The sequence below is a fragment of the Bombina bombina genome, chromosome 9, assembly GCF_027579735.1.
Source record: "Bombina bombina isolate aBomBom1 chromosome 9, aBomBom1.pri, whole genome shotgun sequence".
Lineage (NCBI taxonomy): Eukaryota > Metazoa > Chordata > Amphibia > Anura > Bombinatoridae > Bombina > Bombina bombina.
In genome coordinates, this window is record NC_069507.1 from 47780186 (window position 1) to 47805773 (window position 25588).

At 36.3% G+C, this 25588-nt stretch overlaps 1 protein-coding gene across 1 annotated transcript; it reads right to left on the bottom strand.

The window, feature by feature from the left end:
* Window positions 1-1485: 1485 nt before the first annotated feature.
* LRIT2 (leucine rich repeat, Ig-like and transmembrane domains 2) lies at window positions 1486-4158 on the bottom strand. The gene is made up of 2 exons (XM_053691642.1): window positions 3372-4158; window positions 1486-2303 (listed from the first exon to the last, which is right to left on the bottom strand). The coding sequence occupies exons 1-2, from the start codon at window positions 4138-4140 to the stop codon at window positions 1486-1488; spliced, it is 1587 nt and encodes a 528-aa protein (XP_053547617.1). The 5' UTR covers window positions 4141-4158.
* Between the last annotated feature and the right edge of the window lie 21430 nt (window positions 4159-25588).

The following is a 25588-nucleotide window of genomic DNA, read 5'->3' on the forward strand; positions in this document are numbered from 1 at the left end:
CTAATTGACCATTTTTTAACTGGAAAATTATTAAATTACAGTTATGGTGGAGATGCTTTGATGGCTGTGTTTACCAGCAAAATCCTCTTATGAAGTAGGGGCAGCAAAAAAAAAAGCAAAAAAACAACTGTTTCAGACTTGTTAGCTCTCATCAGAGATCACAAGATAGATTTGAGTGGATGCGAAGTGAAGCTTATTTCCAGGGAAAAACTGATATTCATTTAGTCATGTAGGAGTACAAAGTGTGGAATTTAAATTACCCATTTAAAATTAAAAATGCAAAATAAATAGCTAGTTAAAGGGACAGTCTACACCAGAATTGTTAATGTCACTAATTTACCTTGTGGGAAACCAAAATCCATGAAACTTCTAGGATAGGTTTGAGAATTGAAAAACTTAGGTAGTGCAAAGTTTTAAAGCAATTGATTGATGTTTAGGTAAATTAATGAGCATTAAAGGGACAGTCTACACCAGAATTTTTATTATTTTAAAAGATAGATAATCCCTTTATTACCCATTTCCCAGTTTTGCATAACCAACACAGTTATATTAATATACTTTTAACCTCTGTGATTATCTTGTATCTAAGCCTCTGCAAACTGCCCCTTTATTTCAGTTCTTTTGACAGACTTGCAGTTTAGCCAATCAGTGCCTGCTCCCAGATAACTTCACGTGCACGAGCACAGTGTTATCTATATGAAATACATGAACTAACACCCTCTAGTGGTGAAAAACTGTTAAAATGCATTCTGAAAAGAGGTGGTCTTCAAGGTCTAAGAAATTAGCATATGAACCTCCTAGGTTAAGCTTTCAACTAAGAATACCAAGAGAACAAAGCAAAATTGGTGATAAAAGTAAATTGGAAAATTGTTTAAAATTACATGCTCTATCTGAATCATGAAAGTTTATTTTGGCCTAGACTGTCCCTTTAACACAACTAGGTAAGTATCCCTGCTTGCTTTTCCACCAGAATTATTGTAGATACATTTTTTGACAATGCAACAATTATGGAAGCAAACCTTTCCCCGAGTTCTTTGGTGCATCGGCAGCAATATATACACAACATTTTGTGGATCTTATTGACAAAATAGCACATATCATACTGCCTTTTATGTAAAATATGTCAGTGGAAACTTTGAGATTTTAAGTCTAATCAAATAACTGTGCAAATGTTGAGAGGTGTGTTGCCATTATATCAGTATTTTGTTTTTTAAATGAAGATTTGGGTTTGAAGGCTTCAAAATGTCTGGTTATGCTCAAATAGCACCTAAAGATTCTTATTACTTGTTAGCGTGTTCCTTGCTTACATTTATTTGTAGCCTAATTTGATCTAATTTCTTGTTTTATTTTTTATTGTATTTATTTATTTTTATTCCCTAAAATTTGTGCATGTTATCATTCTTTGTATGATTTGGATTTGTATGACTTGGATTTGCTCTGAGAGTCGTTAGCAGTCACAACAAAATGTAGCCAAGTGTATTGAAGTTAATATAATTCTGCAGTGTTTCTGTGGTCAGGTTTTTGTTTGTTAATTTTCTCTTCAGAACATCTCCTTCTCCGATTTTCCTCATTGCCTTCACGTTGACATAGACCTTCCTCACTGCTAGCTTGTAGACTGTCAAAGGTACTTTCTTTAGTGTTTTCTTTCTTCAGGTTTTTCTGGGCCTTGTGTTTTCGTCTGCATAGGCCCAAGCACTTTTCAAGGCAGTTAAACCTTGTTTCCGTGGTACAGGCATACATCCCAGCAGGCACTGCCAATACCATGGCACACACTATCACAATAATATGGATAAGTTTCTCTCTTTGCTCCAGTCCACTGATGTCACTGCCAGTCACAAACACAATACATTGGTCTTTCCTGGGTAGTTGATTCTTCAATGTGACACACACTTCATATTTTGTCGCTGGTAGTAAATTATTAATAGAATAAGTATAAATGCCAGGGCCAATATAAATTACATCTTTATTCTCTTCATATTTTCCAAAATATATAGCGTACCATGTTTCCTTTGGATTCTCTGTAACCGCAAACCACTCTAAAGCTATTCCATAAACTGTCTGCTTGGAAATCCTAACATCAATGTAGACATTCTCTTCTGATGATGACGATGGTGGTAGAGAGTAGGAAAGAGATGTAAAAGGATCTCCCAGTTTTTGAGACTGAACGCTTAGTATTATTGAAGTGGAAGAGTTGCCCAAGTAATTTGTAGCTATACAATTATAAATTCCTGCATCTGTAACATGTACGGTGGGTATAACAAGCTCGGACTTTATGGTTTCTTCATTAATAGGCGTGGTGGTTACTGAAAGAGACAAAAACAGAAAATTAACAGAACCAAATATTTTAAAGAGAATAGCAGGAAAGTGCCTGTCTCACTCTAACGCTCACTTGTTTTAAATATCCATGCATGGGGTTAAAGCACCCTTTCTTAGCACCTCTGAAGTATTGAGTGGATATTAAAAACCAGTGAGTGCTGTGAATTTGCTTGGATAATTATATGGTCTAGCACCCTGGTACTTTGCTGAAATTTTAAAGTGCACATTTTTTAGATTATATATATATATATATATATATATATATATATATATATATATATATATATATATATATATATATATATATATATATATATATATATATATATATATAATTTTTTTATTTTCTTTATATTTGCATAATATATACATGTTTTTTTCATTATGCTTGTCTCCTTAACACTTTTAAATTAATACTGAAGATATAAAAACTTTTAATATGTGCCATAGATACGGACAATCTTAAAGGGACACGAAGCCCAAATAAAAATATTTTATGATTCAGATAGAACATATATTTTTAAGTAATTTTCCAATTTACTTCTGCTATTGATTTTGCTTCATTTTTTATATCCTTTGTTGAAAAAGCAGCAGTGCCATACTAGGAGTTAGCTGAATACAATAGTAAGCCAATGAAATGAGGAATATGTGAGCAGCCAACAATCAGCAGCTAGCTCCCAGGTATGCTTCTCAACAAAGGATACCAAGAGAACTAAGCAAATAAGGTAATGGAAGTAAATTGGAAAGTTGTTTAAAATTGTGCTCTATCTGAATCCTGAAAGACAATTTGTGGGTTTCATGTCCCTTTAAAAAGCCATAAGCTATTGTGGCAGTATGTCACTCAAGTACACAGTAGCATTCAGAACAATAACTTTACTCACATAAACCATCTGTGATATCAGCTTTCAACAAATATTTACCTAAATACCAACTGATTTGCTACACTGGCCTAATTACTTAAACCTAAATTACAAAGGACAGTTACAAGTCTTAATTAATTCAACTAAATGATCAACAAGTTCTAGTGTAGCAATTGTCATGGAATGTCAACTTACCATTAAATGTCTTAATGATTTTCTGACCAAAGCTCCATGATATTAAAGGTACAGGACTTGCTTGAACCATACATATTATTGAGGCATTGCGTCCCTCTTGTATAGTAATGTTTGATACCACAGTGGAAGTAATAGGCTTTGTGCAACTATTCAATTCAACTTCATGAAAATATTTGCCAGCTTTGGAGCGTGGGCTAGAACAGGTTAAATAGGAATTCATCAGTATAATAGGGGGACTGACTGATTTAACAAAATGGACAAAGCCTTTCAGACGACAGTCGCACATCCATGGATTATCATGCAATGCCAGGACTGCATTGGAAAGAATTTCCACTCTTGCTTCTGATCCATGTGCTTTTTGGTACAGAGGCCAATTTGAGAACACATCTTTAGAGATGATTGTAAGCTGATTGAAGGATAAGTCTAAGTAGGTCAGGTTAGCAAGAAACCTTAAGGCGTGCTCGGGAAGTACATCTAGCCTGTTGTGTTTTAAATCCAATATCTTTAAAGAAGGGGTATCATGAAACGCTGTCCATGGTACTGATCGTAGCTTGTTCCCCTGTAGACGTAGCTCTTTGAGACGTTTTACATCTTCCAGACTTTTTATATGCATTACTGTAATGTTATTAAAATTGAGCCATAGATATTCCAAGGCATGGACACCTGCAAAAGACCCCCGAGGTAGTTCAGTAAGGTGGCATTTTTCTATCCTAACTTTCCGCATGTTAGAAGGGATGTCATCTGGTATTTTTCTTAGTGACAAAGACATGCAAAGCAAACTCCTGCAAAAAGAGATACAATTAGGGCAATTAAAAAAAAAACTGCTCTTTAATTTAAAAAAAAAAAATGAAGTGGCAATGACTGAAATTAGACGATCAGTGTATATAGTTAAACAAATGGGTCTAGATTACATTTGGATCACAAAAATCTTAGCACTACTGTGCCTTAACATCAGTCAAGCGCATATAATTCTGCTTCAATTTTTATGCTCATATTGCAATCCCAAAGTTATTTTTATTGCTCTAGTGCATGCCAACATGTCAGATAGTTCTGGTGGGATAAATCCCTCAGATAATATATACGTTTATGGGGACACACGGTAAATATCATGTCGGATAACACTTAAGCAGTAAGTCAATAGAGCACAAAAAATCCACTCTAGTAGTGGAGTTTAACATCTAGTTCTGTAGTATTTTATGAAACTTAAGCATAAAACATTTCAAACATACATACATACACATATATTTATATATATATATATATATACATATATATATATATATATATATATATACTGTTATATTTCAAAAAATGGAGTAAATGCACTCTCACCAACTCTTGCAACTTGTCAGAGTGCTATGAAAGTAATTGCAGAAATGTAGAAAAGAAGCACTCACTGAACTTACTCCAACAGTGACAAAAGTTTAATGGAATATAGTGACGTTTCGGGACAACAACAGTCCCTTCCTCTGACCAATTAACAATGTGTGAAAACAGCCTTTAAATAGGCTCCAAATAACCCTCCCCACATGATTGACCAATCACGGCCAAAAGTTCGACACACCCCTCATAGTGACCAATGGCCATCCACAATAGATAGCAAAATACTCATATAGTGAAAATGTGCATAACAAACATACGTAGAATAAAGTTAAAATAGGACCCTGAATCGTCAATACAGAGGGGCAATCCAACTCCAATCGGGTGCAAAGATAGGCAGGTACAACCTTAAATAACTTAAGAATGATAAACCAACAAAGGCCTCGCTTCCATTGAGTCGTTAAAAATGGAGCCGTAAGCTACCGAAGCGGCCGACAGCTAAAAGTAATTTACGGCTGCATTTTAGTACCAGGTTTCCATTGAAAAGATTAGCGTGTTGCGCGCAGTCGCTCTTTTCGTGTAGCTGTAAGTTAACGTTGTGTTAACGCTTCCATCTGACGTCGGATTTCTTGAAAATCAATTAGTTGCTAAGGTAACCCGACCTTACGCTATAGAATTTACGTTTAACGTCCGTGCTTCTTACCTGTGATCGCCTCTCAAGAAAAATAAAAAAACACTTATCCATATTTTTAATAATCAAATACTATTTTCTAATATAATTATATTTAACACTTCATAAATATAAGTAATATTTATTGCTGCCCTAGGCATAGGTCTAGTTTGCATTCTGTAGATATGTTCTTGCATATATTATTATATTTAAATATATACTGATATTTCTATTAGAATATAAGTTCAACTATTTCTATACATGAGACAACAATAAATATTACTTATAACAATTTATTTCTACATTAAAACACTTGCATTATTTGCAAGTTTTATGATTTCAATAGAAAATAGGTCTCAAAAAGCACAATTTTCCTCTGTTACACCTAGTTGAGCTGGGGGTAATATTTCTCAATGTATCGACAGCCTCCGACAATGTATTAACGGTTAGCGCTTTCATTGGAAACCTGGTATAATTTATCGATTAACAGCTTCTATTACTTTCTATGGGATGCGAAGATCTTTTCGGCAGCCGAAGTCCGGCTGCCGATATTGAGGTATAACGCGCCATTGGAAACAGTCGATAAACGATATTGCTTCCGACAGCATATTTATCGGTTTGCGAGTGCACGCAAACTGAATTACGACTCAATGGAAGCGAGGCCAAAATTGGTGATCTTAATTCCACCAATCAGCAACTGCCTAACACTCACAGATCAACACGTCATCTCAGAGAAACCGTAGCTCACGCCCCTTGTCACTAGGGACGCCCAAAGAGATCGCAAAACCAACCACGAGAATGAAAAATGAGACACACAAAAGGCTCACTCAGAGCGCCTCACTGACAAATCATCTTAAACTGTACACAATCACAGATTCAATATTCTGTCCCCACCTTGGTCGGCAAAGATGTCGCCCATTTACACATTGTTGTCAAACATAGTGTACTACAGAGACCCAAATATGTACCAAAGGGAATCTTATAGCGATTAACTTACAAATCTCGTACAGCAAACGATCAACTGGTGAGGCTTAGCACACATCACTAAAGTAAACAAAGGGGTGATATTCAACCAATCAGGAAGCCTAAAAGGGACAAGCCTGCCCACATCTAGGTGTATCAGAGCTCTGCGATGATTTGATAGGCTATCTACGCCTTTTCATTCTCGTGGTTGGTTTTGCGATCTCTTTGGGCGTCCCTAGTGACAAGGGGCGTGAGCTACGGTTTCTCTGAGATGACGTGTTGATCTGTGAGTGTTAGGCAGTTGCTGATTGGTGGAATTAAGATCACCAATTTTGTTGGTTTATCATTCTTAAGTTATTTAAGGTTGTACCTGCCTATCTTTGCACCCAATTGGAGTTGGATTGCCCCTCTGTATTGATGATTCAGGGTCCTATTTTAACTTTATTCTATGTATGTTTGTTATGCACATTTTCACTATATGAGTATTTTGCTATCTATTGTGGATGGCCATTAGTCACTATGAGGGGTGTGTCGAACTTTTGGCCGTGATTGGTCAATCATGTGGGGAGGGTTATTTGGAGCCTATTTAAAGGCTGTTTTCACACATTGTTAATTGGTCAGAGGAAGGGACTGTTGTTGTCCCGAAACGTCACTATATTCCATTAAACTTTTGTCACTGTTGGAGTAAGTTCAGTGAGTGCTTCTTTTCTACATTTCTATATACTGTTATATATATATATATATATATATATATACTGTATATATATTTTTATATATACATACATACACACACATACATACACACACACACAAAATATATATATATATATATATATATATATATATATATATATATATATATATATATATATATATATATATATATATATATATATATATGTAGATATACACATACATACACCTTTGTCCCCTTCTCAGTTCTGCCCTTTGTTATATACCATATTCCTTTAATTCTGCCACAAAACCTTATTTTCATTAATAAACCTTTGGATTATATGTATTAAATGAAAATACAACTTAAATTCTTTGTTTATATTACATTTCTTTCATGTAATTAGCAAGAGTCCATGAGCTAGTGACGTATGGGATATACATTCCTACCAGGAGGGGCAAAGTTTCCCAAACCTTAAAATGCCTATAAATACACCCCTCACCACACCCACAATTCAGTTTTACAAACTTTGCCTCCGATGGAGGTGGTGAAGTAAGTTTGTGCTAGATTCTACGTTGATATGCGCTCCGCAGCAAGTTGGAGCCCGGTTTTCCTCTCAGCGTGCAGTGAATGTCAGAGGGATGTGAGGAGAGTATTGCCTATTTGAATGCAGTGATCTCCTTCTAAGGGGTCTATTTCATAGGTTCTCTGTTATCGGTCGTAGAGATTCATCTCTTACCTCCCTTTTCAGATCGACGATATACTCTTATATATACCCTTACCTCTGCTGATTCTCGTTTCAGTACTGGTTTGGCTATCTGCTATATGTAGATGAGTGTCCTGGGGTAAGTAAGTCTTATTTTCTGTGACACTCCTAGCTATGGTTGGGCACTTTGTTTATAAAGTTCTAAATATATGTATTCAAACATTTATTTGCCTTGACTCAGAATGTTCAACTTTCCTTATTTTTCAGACAGTCAGTTTCATATTTGGGATAATGCATTTTAATTTAACATTTTTTACCTTAAAATTTGACTTTTTCCCTGTGGGCTGTTAGGCTCGCGGGGGCTGAAAATGCTTCATTTTATTGCGTCATTCTTGGCGCGGACTTTTTTGGCGCAAAAATTCTATTTCCGTTTCCGGCGTCATACGTGTCGCCGGAAGTTGCGTCATTCTTTGACGTTATTTTGCGCCAAAAATGTCGGCGTTCCGGATGTGGCGTCATTTTTGGCGCCAAAAAGCATTTAGGCGCCAAATAATGTGGGCGTCTTATTTGACGCGAAAAAATATGGGCGTCACTTTTGTCTCCACATTATTTAAGTCTCATTTTTTATTGCTTCTGGTTGCTAGAAGCTTGTTCTTTGGCATTTTTTCCCATTCCTGAAACTGTCATTTAAGGAATTTGATCAATTTTGCTTTATATGTTGTTTTTTTCTTTTACATATTGCAAGATGTTCCACGTTGCAACTGAGTCAGAAGATACTTCAGGAAAATCACTGCACAATGCTGGAGCTACCAAGCTAAGTGTATCTGCTATAAACTTTTGGTATCTGTTTCTCCAGCTGTTATTTGTATTGCATGTCATGTCAAACTTATTAATGCAGATAAAATTTCCTTTAGTACTGTTACATTACCTGTTGCTGTTCCGTCAACATCTAATTTTCAGAGTGTTCCTGATAACATAAGAGATTTTATTTTTTAAATCCATTAAGAAGGCTATGTCTGTTATTTTTCCTTCTAGTATACATAAAAGTCTTTTAAAACTTCTCTTTTTTTCAGATGAATTTTTAAATGAACATCATCATTCTGATACTGATAATGGTTCTTCTGGTTCTGAGGTTTCTGTCTCAGAGGTTGATGCTGATAAATCTTTGTATTTGTTCAAGATGGAATTTATTCGTTCTTTACTTAAAGAAGTGTTATTTGCATTAGAAATAGAGGATTCTGGTCCTCTTGATACTAAATGTAAACGTTTAAATAAGGTTTTTAAATCTCCTGTAGTTATTCCAGAAGTGTTTTATCTCCCTGATGCTATTTCTGAAGTAATTTCCAGGGAATGGAATAATTTGGGTAATTTATTTACTCCTTCTAGACGTTTAAGCAAATTATATCCTGTGCCATCTAACAGATTAGAGTTTTTTGGGACAAAAATCCCTAAGGTTATGGGGCTGTCTCTACTCCTGCTAATGTACTACTATTCCTACGGCAGATAGTACTTCATTTAAGGATCCTTTAGATAGGAAAATTGATTCCTTTCTAAGAAAAGCTTACTTATGTCAGGTAATTTTCTTAGACCTGCTACATTTTTAGCGGATGTTGCTGCAGCTTCAACTTTTTGGTTAGAAGCTTTAGCGCAACAAGTAACAGATCATAATTTTATAGCATTATTTTTATTCTATAACATGCTAATAATTTTATTGGTGATACCATCTTTTGATATCATTAGAGTTGATGTCAGGTATATGTCTCTAGCTATTTTAGCTAGAATAGCTTTATGGATTAAACTTGGAATGCTGACATGTCTTCTAAGTCAACTTTGCTTTCCCTTTCTTTCCAGGGTAAATAATCATTTTCGTTCCTTTCCTCACAAGGAACAAAAGCCTGATCCTTCATCCTCAGGAGCGGTATCAGTTTGGAAACTATTTCCAGTTTGGAATATATCCAAGCCTTATAGAAACCTATAGCCAGCTCCTAAGTACCTATGAAGGTGCGGCCCTTATTCCAGCTCAGCTGGTATGGGGCAGATTACGTTTTCTTCAAAGAAATTTGGATCAATTCCGTTCTTAATCTCTGGTTTCAGAAACATTGTTTCAGAAAGGTACAGAATTGGCTTCAAGTTAAGGCCTCCTGCTAAGAGATTCTTTTCTTTCCCGTGTCCCAGTTAACACAGCAAAGGCTCAGCATTTCTGAAATGTGTTTCAGATCTAGAGTTGGCTGGAGTATTTATGCCAGTTCCAGTTCTGGAACAGGGGCTGGGGTCTTATTTTATCTCTTCATTGTACCAAAGAAGGTCAATTCCTTCAGACCAGTTCCGGATCTATCATTATTGAATCATTATGTTAGGATACCAACATTCAAGATGGTTACTGTAGGACTATCCTGCCTTTTGTTTAGCAAGGGCATTATATGTCTACAATAGATTTACAGGATGTGTATCTGCATATTCCGATTCATCCAGATCACTTTTAGTGTCTGAGATTCTCTTTTTAGACAAGCATTACCAGTTTTGTGGCTCTACCGTTTGGCTTAGCCTCAGTTCCAAGAATTTTTTTCAAAGGTTCTCGGTGCCCTTCTTTCTGTAATCAGAGAATAGGGTTTTGGTATTTCCTTATTTGGACGATATCTTGGTATTTGCTCAGTCTTCTCATTTTCGAAGAATCTCATACGAATCGACTTGTGTTGTTTCTTCAAGTTCATGGTTGGAGGATCAATTTACCAATCAGTTCATTGATTCCTCAGACAAGGGTAACCTTTTTAGGTTTCTAGATAAATTCAGTGTCTATGACTCTGTCCTTGTCAGACAAGAGAAGTTTAACATTGATATCAGCTTGTCAAAACCTTCAGTCACAATCATTCCCTTTGGTAGCCTTATGCATGGAAATGTTGGGTCTTAGGACCGCCGCATCAGATGCGATCTCCTTTGCTCGTTTTCACATGCGACCTCTTCAGCTCTGTATGCTGAACCAATGGTGCAGGGATTACTCAAAGATATCTCAATTAATATCTTTAAACCGATTTTACAACACTCTCTGACATGGTGGACAGATCACCATCGTTTAGTTCAGGGGGCTTCTTTGTTCTTCCGACCTGGACTATAATCTCAACAGATGCAAGTCTTACAGGTTGGGGAGCTGTGTGGGGGTATCTGATGGCACAAGGGGTTTGGGAATCTCAGGAGGTGAGATTTCCGATCAATATTTTGGAACTCCGTGCAATTTTCAGAGCTCTTCAGTCTTGGCCTCTTCTGAAGAGAGAGTTGTTCATTTGTTTTCAGATAGACAATGTCACAACTGTGGCATACATCAATCATCAAGGAGGGACTCACAGTCCTCTGGCTATGAAAGAAGTATCTCGAATTTTGGTTTGGGCGGAATCCAGCTCCTGTCTAATCTCTGCGGTTCATATCCCAGGTATGGACAATTGGAAAGCGGATTATCTCAGTCGTCAAACGTTGTATCCGGGCGAATGGTCTCTTCACCCAGAGGTATTTCTTCAGATTGTTCAAATGTAGGAACTTCCAGAAATAGATCTGATGGCTTCTCATCTAAACAAGAAACTTCCCAGGTATCTGTCCAGATCCCGGGATCCTCAGGCGGAGGCAGTGGATGCATTATCACTTCCTTGGAAGTATCATCCTCCTTATATCTTTCCGCCTCTAGTTCTTCTTCCAAGAGTAACCTCCAAGATTCTGAAGGAATGCTCGTTTGTTCTGCTGGTAGCTCCGGCATGGCCTTACAGGTTTTGGTATGCGGATCTTGTCCGGATGGCCTCTTGCCAACCGTGGACTCTTCCGTTAAGACCAGACCTTTTGTCTCAAGGTCCTTTTTTTCCATCAGGATCTGAAATCCTTAAATTTAAAGGTATGGCGATTGAACGCTTGATTCTTGGTCAAAGAGGTTTCTCTGACTCTGTGATTAATACTATGTTACAGGCTCGTACATCTGTATCCAGAGAGATATATTATAGAGTCTGGAAGACTTATATTTCTTGGTGTCTTTCTCATCATTTTTCTTGGCATTCTTTTAGAATACCGAGAATATTACAGTATTCTTCAGGATGGTTTAGATAAGGGTTTGTCCGCAAGTTCCTTGAAAGGTCAAATCTCTGCTCTTTCTGTTTTTTTTTTTTCACAGAAAGATTGCTATTCTTCCTGATATTCATTGTTTTGTACAAGCTTTGGTTCGTATAAAGCCTGTCATTAAGTCAATTTCTCCTCCTTGGAGTTTGAATTTGGTTCTGGGGGCTCTTCAAGCTCCTCCATTTGAACCTATGCATTCATTGGATATTAAATTACTTTCTTGGAAAGTTTTTTGTTCCTTTTGGCCATCTCTTCTGCCAGAAGAGTTTCTGAATTATCTGCTCTTTCTTGTGAGTCTCCTTTTCTGATTTTTCATCAGGATAAGGCGGTGTTGCGAACTTCTTTTGAATTTTTACCTAAAGTTGTGAATTCCAACAACATTAGTAGAGAAATTGTGGTTCCTTCATTATGTCCTAATCCTAAGAATTCTAAGGAGAAATCGTTGCATTCTTTGGATGTTGTTAGAGCTTTGAAATATTATGTTGAAGCTACGAAATCTTTTCGTAAGACTTCTAGTCTATTTGTTATTTTTTCCGGTTCTAGAAAAGGCCAGAAAGCTTCTGCCATTTCTTTGGCATCTTGGTTGAAATTTTTAATTCATCTTGCCTATGTTGAGTCGGGTAAAACTCCGCCTCAGAGAATTACAGCTCATTCTACTAGGTCAGTTTCTACTTCCTGGGCGTTTAGGAATGAAGCTTCGGTTGACCAGATCTGCAAGCAGCGACTTGGTCCTCTTTGCATACTTTTACTAAATTCTACCATTTTGATGTATTTTCTTCTTCTGAAGCAGTTTTTGGTAGAAAAGTACTTCAGGCAGCGGTTTCAGTTTGAATCTTCTGCTTATGTTTTTCATTAAACTTTATTTTGGGTGTGGATTATTTTCAGCAGGAATTGGCTGTCTTTATTTTATCCCTCCCTCTCTAGTGACTCTTGTGTGGAAAGATCCACTTCTTGGGTAGTCATTATCCCATACGTCACTAGCTCATGGACTCTTGCTAATTACATGAAAGAAAACATAATTTATGTAAGAACTTACCTGATAAATTCATTTCTTTCATATTAGCAAGAGTCCATGAGGCCCGCCCTTTTTTTGTGGTGGTTATGATTTTGTATAAAGCACAATTATTCCAAATCCTTATTTTATATGCTTTCGCACTTTTTTCTTATCACCCCACTTCTTGGCTATTCGTTAAACTGAATTGTGGGTGTGGTGAGGGGTGTATTTATAGGCATTTTAAGGTTTGGGAAACTTTGCCCCTCCTGGTAGGAATGTATATCCCATACGTCACTAGCTCATGGACTCTTGCTAATATGAAAGAAATGAATTTATCAGGTAAGTTCTTACATAAATTATGTTTTTCCTTTGCTTTTGTATGCAAACTAACAAATGATAATAGCTTACTTAAGGTCTCAAAAAGCGCTGTATTTTTACAATGTTATTTTGGTTTGCACTTGAGAGCAACACTCTAGGCCATCTATTAAAAGTGTGGGGTGCACTTAAACGTTTTCACTGAGTTTAGATGCTTTGGATAAAATATTTAAGCATCCACATATAATACAACATTGGGCATTATTCTTTGTGCAAGACTGACAACACACTTTGCGCTATTGATTGCACTCTACTTGTAATAATGGGGGATATTTATCAAAACATCAATCTCGGTGCATTCGCTGGCATCAATACGCTCCCCAGAAATCACTGCAGCGGATCCACATAAGATGCCCTTATTATAAAAAAAAACATAAAAAAACATGTGCGTCAAGTACAGCGTGATGAGCATCGGACTGTTGTTAACTAACAGTCATCAATGTTGCATTTATTCTGTTTTTTCCAAACTTTATTTATACCATGTCATTACTGTCCATGAACAAGCACAGTTCTATAAAGCTAATCTTTTATTGTTCATCTGTTAATGTCCAAGAAATAGATAGATTTATACCTCAACACACAATATCTCATAGAAAGTTATTTTTTTATTTATTTGTTATATGATACTTTCACATAAATGAATGTGCATTTGTATTTATAGAAGTCATGATATGCTTTTATCTCATGTTTTTTTATAAATGATTATTAATGCTAGAATTTGTACATATATCTCTGCACATAATTGTATGTATATATATATATATATATACTTTTTTAATATGTGTGTTATGTCAGAAATCTTTTGCAAACATGTCCTTAAATTCCTTTTTTGTTCTAAACAATGTTGTCTTTCATATATCTGTGTTTATTTATGCCACTATATGTATATAGTGTAAATTTATTATTATTCTGAGCAGGAATAATTGCGATTATAACATGTAATCAGGGTATTATATGTATGTATTTGCAATCAATGGATATTTTAAGAGCTGGGCGAGTTTTCTCTCTGTACCTGTGTAACCCCTCCTGCTTGCAATCTAGTTTTAAAAACCCCTCCTACACAGGTGTTATAAAATGGGCTGGCATATAAGATGACATTTCGTACTGAAAAAGAAATTCAAGAGAAGCAAGATATACACTGAAAAAGAGGGGATTTTAATTTCTGCTGTATCTGAATCATGACAGTTTAATGTTAGGTGGGCTATTCCTTTGAGCTATCAGTTTAAGATTATATTGAATCAAACATAAATTCGAATTTTAAAATCATTGTCTAAAATATTACACTGTGTGTCCTAATGTCAGCATCAATGTTTATCTTTAATACTAATTTCATATACATACTTTAAAAGTATAATACACAATGTAATAAATGGCACTTACAAGTTCTGATGAGTGATCAATGACACAAGTATTGAGCAATTTGATTCGTTAGTGATAGTTTAAAATGTATATTTTAATCAGATTGGCTGATGTCATAAATCATGTGATTATGCATATTCAAATCAAAAGTGGTTGAAAAATTCACTAGTGTGTGAGTTTGCATCATAATTGGTGCGAAAAGTGTTGCTTTAAATTGGTGCTAAGTGGGGAGTAAGACTTGTATTACATGGCTTAAACATGGTGCAAATAGATTTTTAAAAAAAAAAAAAAAAGGAAGTTAGCTATATTATTTTGTGTATTTATTTCATTTTTATCTCTATATCTATTAGTGCGACAAGTTTGGTGCAAAACTTTGCAAAAAATGTGGCGTAATAATATTGTCCACTTGCTTGGTAATGAGAGACAAAGTTGTAACATAATCCATAAGTAGTAATGTGTTTTTCATTTTTATCCCTATATCTACTAGTGCACCAAATGTGGAGCAATAATATTGTTTGATTTAGAAAGGGTATACAATTTTAATAGAGTTTCTATTTTACTTTTATTATGTAATATACTTAAAGGGACACTGAACCCATTTTTTTTCTTTTGTGATTCATATAGAGCAAGCAATTTTAAGCAACTTTCTAATTTACTCCTATTATCAATTTTTCTTCGTTCTCTTGCTTTCTTTATTTAAAAAGAAAACATCTAAGCTAAGGAGCCAGACAATTTGTGGTTCAGAACCATGGACAGCACTTGTTTATTGGTGCTGTCCAATCAGCAAGGACAACCCAGGTTGTTCACCAAAAATGGGCCGGCATCTAAACTTAAATTCTTGCTTTTCAAATATAGATACCAACGCCTAGATTTAGAGTTTTGCGTTAGAAGGGGTGCGTTAGCTACGCATGCTTTTTTCTGGCCGCACCTTTTAAATACCGCTGGTATTTAGAGTTCTCTGAGGGGCTGCGTTAGGCTCCAAAAAAGGAGCGTATAGCATATTTACCACCACTGCAACTCTCAATACCAGCGGTGCTTACGGACGCGGCCAGCTTCAAAAACGTGCTCGTGCACGATTCCCCCATAGGAAACAATGGAGCAGTTTGGGCTGAAAAAAAACCTAACACCTGCAAAAAAGCAGCGTTCAGCTCCTAACGCGGCCCCATTGTTTCCTATGGGGAAACACTTCCTATGTCTGCACCTAACACCCTAACATGTACCCCGAGTCTAATTACCCCTAACCTTACACTTATTAACCCCTATTCTGCCGCCGCCGCTATCGCTGACCCCTGCATTATATTATTAACCCCTAATCTGCTGCTCCGTACACTGCTGCAACCTACGTTATCCCTATGTACCCTTAATCTGCTGCCCCTAACACCGCCGACCCCTATATTATATTTATTAACCCCTAATCTGCCCCCCACAACGTCGCCGCCAGCTACCTACAATAATTAACCCCTAATCTGCCGACCGGACCTCACCGCTACTATAATAAAGTTATTAACCCCTAATCCGCCTCACTCCCGCCTCAATAACCCTATAAGAAATAGTATTAACCCCTAATCTGCCCTCCCTAACATCGCCGACACCTAACTTCAATTATTAACCCCTAATCTGCCGACCGGACCTCACCGCTACTCTAATAAATGGATTAACCCCTAAAGCTAAGTCTATCCCTAACACTAACACCCCCCTAAGTTAAATATAATTTAAATCTAACGAAATAAATTAACTCTTATTAAATAAATTAATCCTATTTAAAGCTAAATACTTATCTGTAAAATAAACACTGATATAGCTACAATATAAATAATAATTACATTGTAGCTATTTTAGTATTAATATTTATTTTACAGGCAACTTTGTATTTATTTTAACCAGGTATAATAGCTATTAAATAGTTAATAACTATTTAATAGCTAAAATAGTTAAAATAATTAAAAAATTACCTGTAAAATAAATCCTAACCTAAATTACAATTAAACCTAACACTACACTATCAATAAATTAATTAAATACAATACCTACAAATAAATACAATTAAATAAACTAACTAAAGTACAAAAAATAAAAAAGAACTAAGTTACAAAAACTAAAAAAATATTTACAAACATTAGAAAAAGATTACAACAATTTAAACTAATTACACCTACTCTAAGCCCCCTAATAAAATAACAAAGCCCCCAAAATAAAAAAAAATGCCCTACCCTATTCTAAAATTAAAATAGAAAAGCTCTTTTACCTTACCAGCCCTTAAAAGGGCCATTTGTGGGGCATGCCCCAAAGAAAACAGCTCTTTTGCCTGGAAAAAACCCCATACAATACTCCCCCCCCCAACATTACAACCCATCACCCACATACCCCTAATCTAACCCAAACCCCCCTTAAATAAACCTAACACTAAGCCCCTGAAGATCTTCCTACCTTATCTTCACCATGCCAGGTTCACCGATCCGTCCTCCGAAGTCTTGATCCAAGCCTCCGAAGTCTTCATCCAAGCCCAAGCGGGGGCTGGCGATCCATCATCCGGCTGAAGTCTTCTATCAAGCGGTGGCTGAATAGGTCCAGAAGAGGCTCCAAAGTCTTCATCCTATCTGGGAAGAAGAGGAGATCCGGACCGGCAACCATCTTGATCCAAGCGGCATCTTCTATCTTCATCCGATGACGAACGGCTCCATGTTGAAGACCTCCAACGCGGATCCATCCTCTTCTTCCGACATCCAACTGAAGAATGAAGGTTCCTTTAAGGGACGTCATCCAAGATGGCGTCCCTTGAATTCCGATTGGCTGATAAGATTCTATCAGCCAATCGGAATTAAGGTAGGAAAATTCTGATTGGCTGATGGAATCAGCCAATCAGATTCAAGTTCACTCTGATTGGCTGATTGGATCAGCCAATCAGATTGAGCTCACATTCTATTGGCTGATCGGAACAGCCAATAGAATGCGAGCTCAATCTGATTGGCTGATTCCATCAGCCAATCAGAATTTTCCTACCTTAATTCCGATTGGCTGATAGAATCCTATCAGCCAATCGGAATTCGAGGGACGCCATCTTGGATGATGTCCCTTAAAGGAACCTTCATTCTTCAGTTGGACGTTGGAAGAAGAGGATGGATCCGCGCTGGAGGTCTTCAACATGGAGCCGTTCGTCATCGGATGAAGATAGAAGATGCCGCTTGGATCAAGATGGTTGCCGGTCTGGATCTCCTCTTCTTCCCGAATAGGATGAAGACTTTGGAGCCTCTTCTGGACCTATTCAGCCGCCGCTTGATAGAAGACTTCAGCCGGATGATGGATCGCCAGCCCCCGCTTGGGCTTGGATGAAGACTTTGGAGGCTTGGATCAAGACTTCGGAGGACGGATCGGTGAACCTGGCATGGTGAAGATAAGGTAGGAAGATCTTCAGGGGCTTAGTGTTATGTTTATTTAAGGGGGGTTTGGGTTAGATTAGGGGTATGTGGGTGGTGGGTTGTAATGTTGGGGGGGGGGTATTGTATGTTTTTTTTTCCAGGCAAAAGAGCTGAATTCTTTGGGGCATGCCCCGCAAATGGCCCTTTTAAGGGCTGGTAAGGTAAAAGAGCTTTTCTATTTTCATTTTAGAATAGGGTAGGGCATTTTTTTATTTTGGGGGACTTTGTTATTTTATTAGGGAGCTTAGAGTAGATGTAATTAGTTTAAAATTGTTGTAATATTTTTCTAATGTTTGTAAATATTTTTTTATTTTTTGTAACTTAGTTCTTTTTTATTTTTTGTTCTTTAGTTAGTTTATTTAATTGTATTTATTTGTAGGTATTGTATTTAATTAATTTATTGATAGTGTAGTGTTAGGTTTAATTGTAACTTAGGTTAGGATTTATTTTACAGGTGATTTTGTAATTATTTTAACTAGGTAGCTATTAAATAGTTATGAACTATTTAATAGGTATTGTACCTGGTTAAAATAAATACAAAGTTGCCTGTAAAATAAATATAAATCCTAAAATAGCTACAATATAATTATTCGTTATATTGTAGCTATATTAGGGTTTATTTTACAGGTAAGTATTTAGCTTTAAATAGGAATAATTTATTTAATAAGAGTTAATTTTTTTCGTTAGATTTAAATTATATTTAACTTAGGGGGTGTTAGTGTTAGGGTTAGACTTAGCTTTAGGGGTTAATACAGTTATTAGAGTAGCGGCGAGGTCCGGTCGGCAGATTAGGGGTTAATACTTGAAGTTAGGTGTCGGCGATGTTAGGGAGGGCAGATTAGGGGTTAATACTATTTCTTTTAGGGTTATTGAGGCGGGAGTGAGGCGGATTAGGGGTTAATAACTTTATTATAGTAGCGGTGAGGTCCGGTCGGCAGATTAGGGGTTAATTATTGTAGGTAGCTGGCGGCGACGTTGTGGGGGGCAGATTAGGGGTTAATAAATATAATATAGGGGTCGGCAGTGTTAGGGGCAGCAGATTAGTGGTTCATAGGAATAACGTAGGTGGCGGCGGTGTGCTGTCGGCAGATTAGGGGTTAAAAAAAATTAATACAGTGGCGGAGATGTGGGGGGACCTCGGTTTAGGGGTACATAGGTAGTTTATGGGTGTTAGTGTACTTTAGAGCACAGTAGTTAAGAGCTTTATAAACCGGCGTTAGCCCAGAAAGCTCTTAACTACTGACTTTTTTCTGCGGCTGGAGTTTTGTTGTTAGATTTCTAACGCTCACTTCAGCCAAGACTCTAAATACCGGCGTTAGAAAGATCCCATTGAAAAGATAAGATACGCAAATGGCGTAGGGCGATCTGCGGTTAGGAAAAGTCGCGGCTGCAAAGTGAGCGTTAGACCCTTTCCTGACTTACTCCAAATACCAGCGGTAGCCCAAAACCAGAGTTAGGAGCCTCTAACGCTGGTTTTGACGGCTAACGCCAAACTCTAAATCTAGGCGCAAGAGAATAAAGAAAATTTGACAATAGGAGTAAATTAGAAAGATGCTTAAAATTGCATGCTCTATCTGAATCACGAAAGAAAAAATTTGGGTACAGTGTCCCTTTAATTCTCTTGCAGCATCGAACAGAAGCTTTCTGTGTTTTCAGACTCCCATTGATTTCTATGGCATCCGCGGCCTCAAGAGTGGCGGATTGAAAACTAGGTACGCTGCGTCGGAATAGACACGAGCGTACCTGTTAAATGTTTGATAAATTGGGAAAAGGGTCAAATAGAGTTGAATGTGAATTAGAAACATCTGTAATGACGCAAGCATTAATCTGCGTCGGATTGAGATTGCGGGTGCGTATATGTCATCACACATTTCAATATTTGACAATCTTGATGCTTTGTTAACTACGGCGGATCAATCTCATGTCAAATATGACGTGGGATTCCAGTGTATTATCAGTTGACGCTTTGATAAATATCCCCCTTAGCCTGTAATATTTATAGTGGTTAACTAATGACCGGTTATCTATAAAAGTGATGAATTAAGAATAGATGTGAGACATTAATGCACCTTTGATTATTGTGATTATAAAACTTAAACTTTATGGTAACTTAAAAATTTTTTTTAGAAATCTATCATGAGAACAAAATTCTCACACTAACTTATGAATTTAAATCACTAAAATATGAAGAACTTCCTCATATGTTTGCATATCAACTATATATGATAAATTAACTTAAATGTTTTCTCACTGTAGAGTTATTTGAGTTTTTAATGAATCTAGGGGTTGAAAGGACATTTTTATTATGTTTTGTTGCCTAGATTATAAGTGCACTTTTACAAGCGCAATATTTGCACTAGACTCAGTAATACCAATGCATGTCAATGTGCGCTGGTATTACAAGTTAGGCGCAAGGCGAACGCAACCTCTCTCACAAGAGCGCGTTTCCATAGGCTCCAATGGGAGCGTAGTTCTCATGACGTGAGACACAGCAAAGCACCTAGTGCAGTGCAGGGGTAATTTGCGCACCATTGGTCAGCAAATTAAATATATATATGTTTATGAATATATACATATCTTTTTATGTGTTTATATGTGTATTTAAATATATATATGTACATAAGCATATACATATTTATTTACAGTGAAAACACAGTCCCCATTTACCTCTATGTATTGGCACTTTTCAGTGCTGTTTTTTTCTAACACCCCACATCCCCTCACTTTAACCCCTTATAACTGCTTTGTGCATTTTTTTATTTTTATTTTTTTCTTTTAAAAGCTTTATTGGGTTATTCAAAGAAAATACAGAAACAACAGAAGTACAGAGTTATTGATGTTATACAGGGAATGTACATTACTCTTCTGCCTGCCCTCGCAAGATAACCGAGGTAGCATTAGTCCGTTGTGTTATAAGCAAAGTACATGTGGGTACAAATATGTCCATATGTTTTGATTTCACAACCACAGTGCTTACTCCTATTGCCCAATAATTCCCCTGAAATTGTTTTGTTTATAGCTTCATGTTAACTCTAGAATTTAGTACTTAACCATTAAACCATCAAAATTAGACAATTTTGGGTGTGTTAACATACACCCTAGTAAGGTTTAAATATGCACCAGAACCATTGGCGCGTGCCAGCTATGATTAAAGAAAGAGAATGAAAGGAATACAGAGGAGAAAGCAAGATCTAGAAGTAAGTAGAGAGAGAAAAAAAAAAAAAGGGGTGGGGGGTGGGGGAGAGGGAAGGGGAGGGACAATCCAGATGTTCTCCATTCAAATTTTGGTAATGTTAAAGATAAAGAGCACCGTCTATCACCTAGTCAGGGGCTTCCAGTATTCTAGCATATATTCATGTATTTCTATTTTATCATCTCTTAGGTATCTGTATCTTTCCAGAGACAAGTATCTATCTACCTGACTTTCCCAATCCGCTGCCTGAGGGACTTTAACCGATTTCCAGTTTTTAGGGATAAGGGACTTAGCGGCATTAAGCATGACATAAAGTAAATATTTTTTTGGTTTTTCTACTAATTTAGGTAGGCCATGGAAAAGCAAAAGGGTAGGGTGCCTGGCTTTGTGCATTTTTTAATTAAAAAAATAAGCAATTTCATATTTTTTATTTATATAAAACAACTCAATGAAAAATTAACCAGCCACTTGTAATGGCTGGTTATTTAACGTTCGCCCATAAAGGAAACTATGTTAAACTTGCAAACAACTTTCTAGAAAAGTATCATCAATAAGGCTGCAAAATGTCACTCAAAATAAACTTTTTTGACTCTCATCTGGACTTCTTCCCTGACAACTGTGGTGCAGTGAGTGTTGAGCATGGTGAGTGTTTCACCAAGACATTTCAGCAATAGAACGAAGATATTAGGGTAGGTAGAAGCTTCTATGTTTGCTGACTACTGTTTGACAGGGCCAAGCGCCAAGCAAAGAGAAGGTGCCGCTATTGCAGACAGTACTTTCATTTGCTGTATGTTTCTTTGTTTTGTGTTGTTATTTGCAATTGATTGAATGAAAACAACGTTCACCTATGTTGTATCAAGAAATTATCAGATTGTTGTAATATTGCTTTTCACAGTGACTATATTACTGAAGAGCAAGTGGTGTATCTCAAAAACAAGTCATATTCATTTTTCTAAAATTAGTGAAGTATTAATATTTTTAGAAGGTCTAGACCTTCCTGTATAGACCAAAAGCACAGTTGTGGGGCTGTAACAGTAAGTAATAGACTGCACAAGTTAAAATTAAATAAACAAAAGGCAAAATCATTTTAAAAGGATGAATGATACATATTGCATTGATTTCTGTTAAGTATAACTCACTGCTTAGTGCTTATATTACTATAACAATGAAACAGACTGTTTAATATCCCTTTAATATATGTGAAGTTACATTTTTAAAACTTTTGCAGCAATAGTCCAGAAAAAAACAAAAGGCTTTTGTGTGGGAAACAGGTCAGAATATACAGATATTTCTTAATACATTGAGGCCTATTTATCATATGTCTGTCGGACCTGATCTGACAGTGTGGATCAGGTCCGACAGACATTGCTGAATGCGGAGAGAAATACGCTCTCCGTATTCAGCATTGCACCCCCTGCAGACTCGTGGCCAATCGGCTGCCAGCAGGGGGTGTCAATCAACCTGTGTCAATGAATATTAGTAGGAAGTACCTATTAACCAATGGGCATTAACAGGAAGTATGTGTCAGCCAATGCATATTAGTAGGAAGCACCTATTAACCAATGGGCATTAACAGGAAGTATGTGTTAGCCAATAAGCATTAACAGGAAGTACACAGCTGATATACAGTGGTTTTAGTTTCAATTTAAACATAAAACACTTCAGAACAACTTAGCTCTGCACTTGCAAACAGACAACTAAATTCAGTTCTGTGAGTTGTAGATTTAGGTTCTTAATTTCTTTACATGTTATGCCTTTGAATGAGCACATAAACACTCTGTTACAAGTGAGTAAGAGCTAAATATTTTTTTATTTTATTTTTTCTTCTATTTTTTCTTCTTAAGCTGATTTTTTTTTCTAACAAATTTAGTTTTCCCCCTATTTGCCAGTCCTTTGTATCACGTGACATCCTTCAGCCAATCACAGTCTAGTATATGTATACACTGAACTTATGCACATTCTCAGTAGGATGTAGTGCCTCACAAAGTGTGCATATAAAAAGATTGTGCAAAATTTGATAATGGAAGTAAATCAAAAGTTTTATAAAAACTACATGCCCTATCTAAATCAATGAAGTTTAGTTCTGACTTTAGTATCTCTTTAAATGCTAATATTGTTATATAATCTTTCATGAAATTAAATTGAAACCAAGAAATACTGTATTTTTATTTCTTTTATTTATTTTAGTTTTCATACAACTCAAAATACAATATTTTTCAATGCTTGCAACGAAATTCCCTTTACTAAATTTTCACCCTCTATATTGCCGGCAACAATGTTGAACTTTTAGCAATAGTTCTTTTCCAAACCCTACTCCCAGAAGAAAATAAAGATTAGGGTCTCTTGAATGTTTGATAACAAACAAATTTGCATAAGCGCAAATTGAGAAGCCATTTATGTTTTTACAGAAAATATTGGCAGTACCAAAAAGTACTTCTTAATTTACTAAAATGTATATAAATCTCATATTATTTCAATAAGCTGTTTAAAGTGATGGTAAATTCAACAAGGCTGTGCAGTGGCAATCGATGCAGCTACATAAATTACTAAGGCCTCTAGTTATCAAGGTCTGTCGGACCTGATCCGACAGTGCGGATCAGGTCCGACAGATCTCGCTGATGCAACGCCGCCCCCTGCAGACTCGCGGCCAATAGGCTGCCAGCAGGGGGTGTCAATCAACCCGATCGTACTCGATTGGGTTGAATTGCGGCGATGTCTATCCACCTGCTCAGAGCAGGCGGACAGGTTATTGAGCAGCAGTCTTTATGACCGCTGCTTCATAACTGCTGTTTCTCCATTCGGAGCTTGATACATATGCCCCTATGAGTCACATTGATGAAAACTCTCAATAATACAATTTACTGTTGTAATCTAAAACAACAAACTGCTCCGATTTTACTGTGCGCTCCGGCAGCCCCGCCACTAAGTGCCTTTTTTTCCAGATGACGTTATTGCTGTTGTCCAATCAGAATTGTGGCATTTTGGCATGTTTGCTTTTAGAAAAAAAAACAAGTTCTTTTGCGCATGTGTTTACTACTTCATGGAGCTTCTCAGACTTCCAGCAACGCATGCGCATTTGCAATTTCAAAGAAATCAATGCCCACAGCTCATTATAGATACGGAGCTCCCATCGTAATTGTGCTGTGCAAAAACCAGAAAGAACAAAGGGGCGGAGCAAACAGATGCCGCTATTTAATAGTAACAATAAAATTATATAAATTCCTAAGTGACTTTTTTAAACATAAAATTAGCGACTTTACTTACTATCATCTATATTTTTAGAATCAGGCTTCTAAAACGGTATAAATAACCGAGGTGGGGGGGGGGATGTAAGATTGCTATTGTTAACCCTTTTAGGCTACACTACTTTTTTAATGTAAATCCTTTGTATTAATAATCATCTTAAACCATTGAAAGGTTTTCAAATAATCCTGCTAAATTAAGATACTACTACAGTTTAATTGACATTTAATGGAATATTATTTTAATGCCAAAAGAAACCTATTCGTATATTACTAGTTAGCTTGTATGTACTGATGTTTAACCACTCAGATGCATATAACTTGCACAGTTTGTTGGTACTGTAACAATATATATCTGTAACTAAAATAATGTAAAATATTAATCGAGGACTAGAAAGTGAATATTAATCTATTTTAATAAAAAATGAAATATTACATTGGAAAGTGTATTCTTACACCACTATTTTTTGAGGAGGGAGGGTAGCACAGTAAAGAAAATACTATTAGACATTAATCTATTCTAATAAGTAGAAATAAAACAATACATTGAAAATTGTGTTAATACATTAATACACCATTTATTTTGGGGGAGAGTATGGTAAACAAAATACTTAGGGAGTCAATTCTAATCCGGTTATAAAATTTACTAGTGTTGGTAAAAATAGAAATCTACACATATGTTAATGTAAATTGCTGTAGCTACAATCAGTTGTATAGTTTTACAATGAAACTTATTCTACCCATTAATACATTTTAAGCACAAACATTTCTGCCCTCCAAGACACCCAGGGATGATGTTTAAATGTAACTTACCTCCCAAATATATCATCTGTACATGAACAGCCAGAAACACAAGTTGAAGATGTGAGGCTGGGTTTGAGGAACAGAAGGAACATCAGAAATAGATGCCAAGACACATCCATATTTCTCATTTGGTAAATGTGTTGGCTTTTTTTTCTGCAAGACATGCAAACAGCTTCCAAAGAGCAAATCCTATTAGCAAAAGCCAGCTCAACTCTGTACTAGACATTGTTGATGGCATTAAGACTGCTCTTAAACACTGCCCATAATATGACTGCATAGAAGTGTACATTTTACTATATGTCTTTACAAACAAACAAACATAAAAATGATCATTAAGGGACCATTAAATGCAATAGAATTGTATAATCAACACGTTCATAATAAGAAGAGAATGCAATAATGAATGAGTA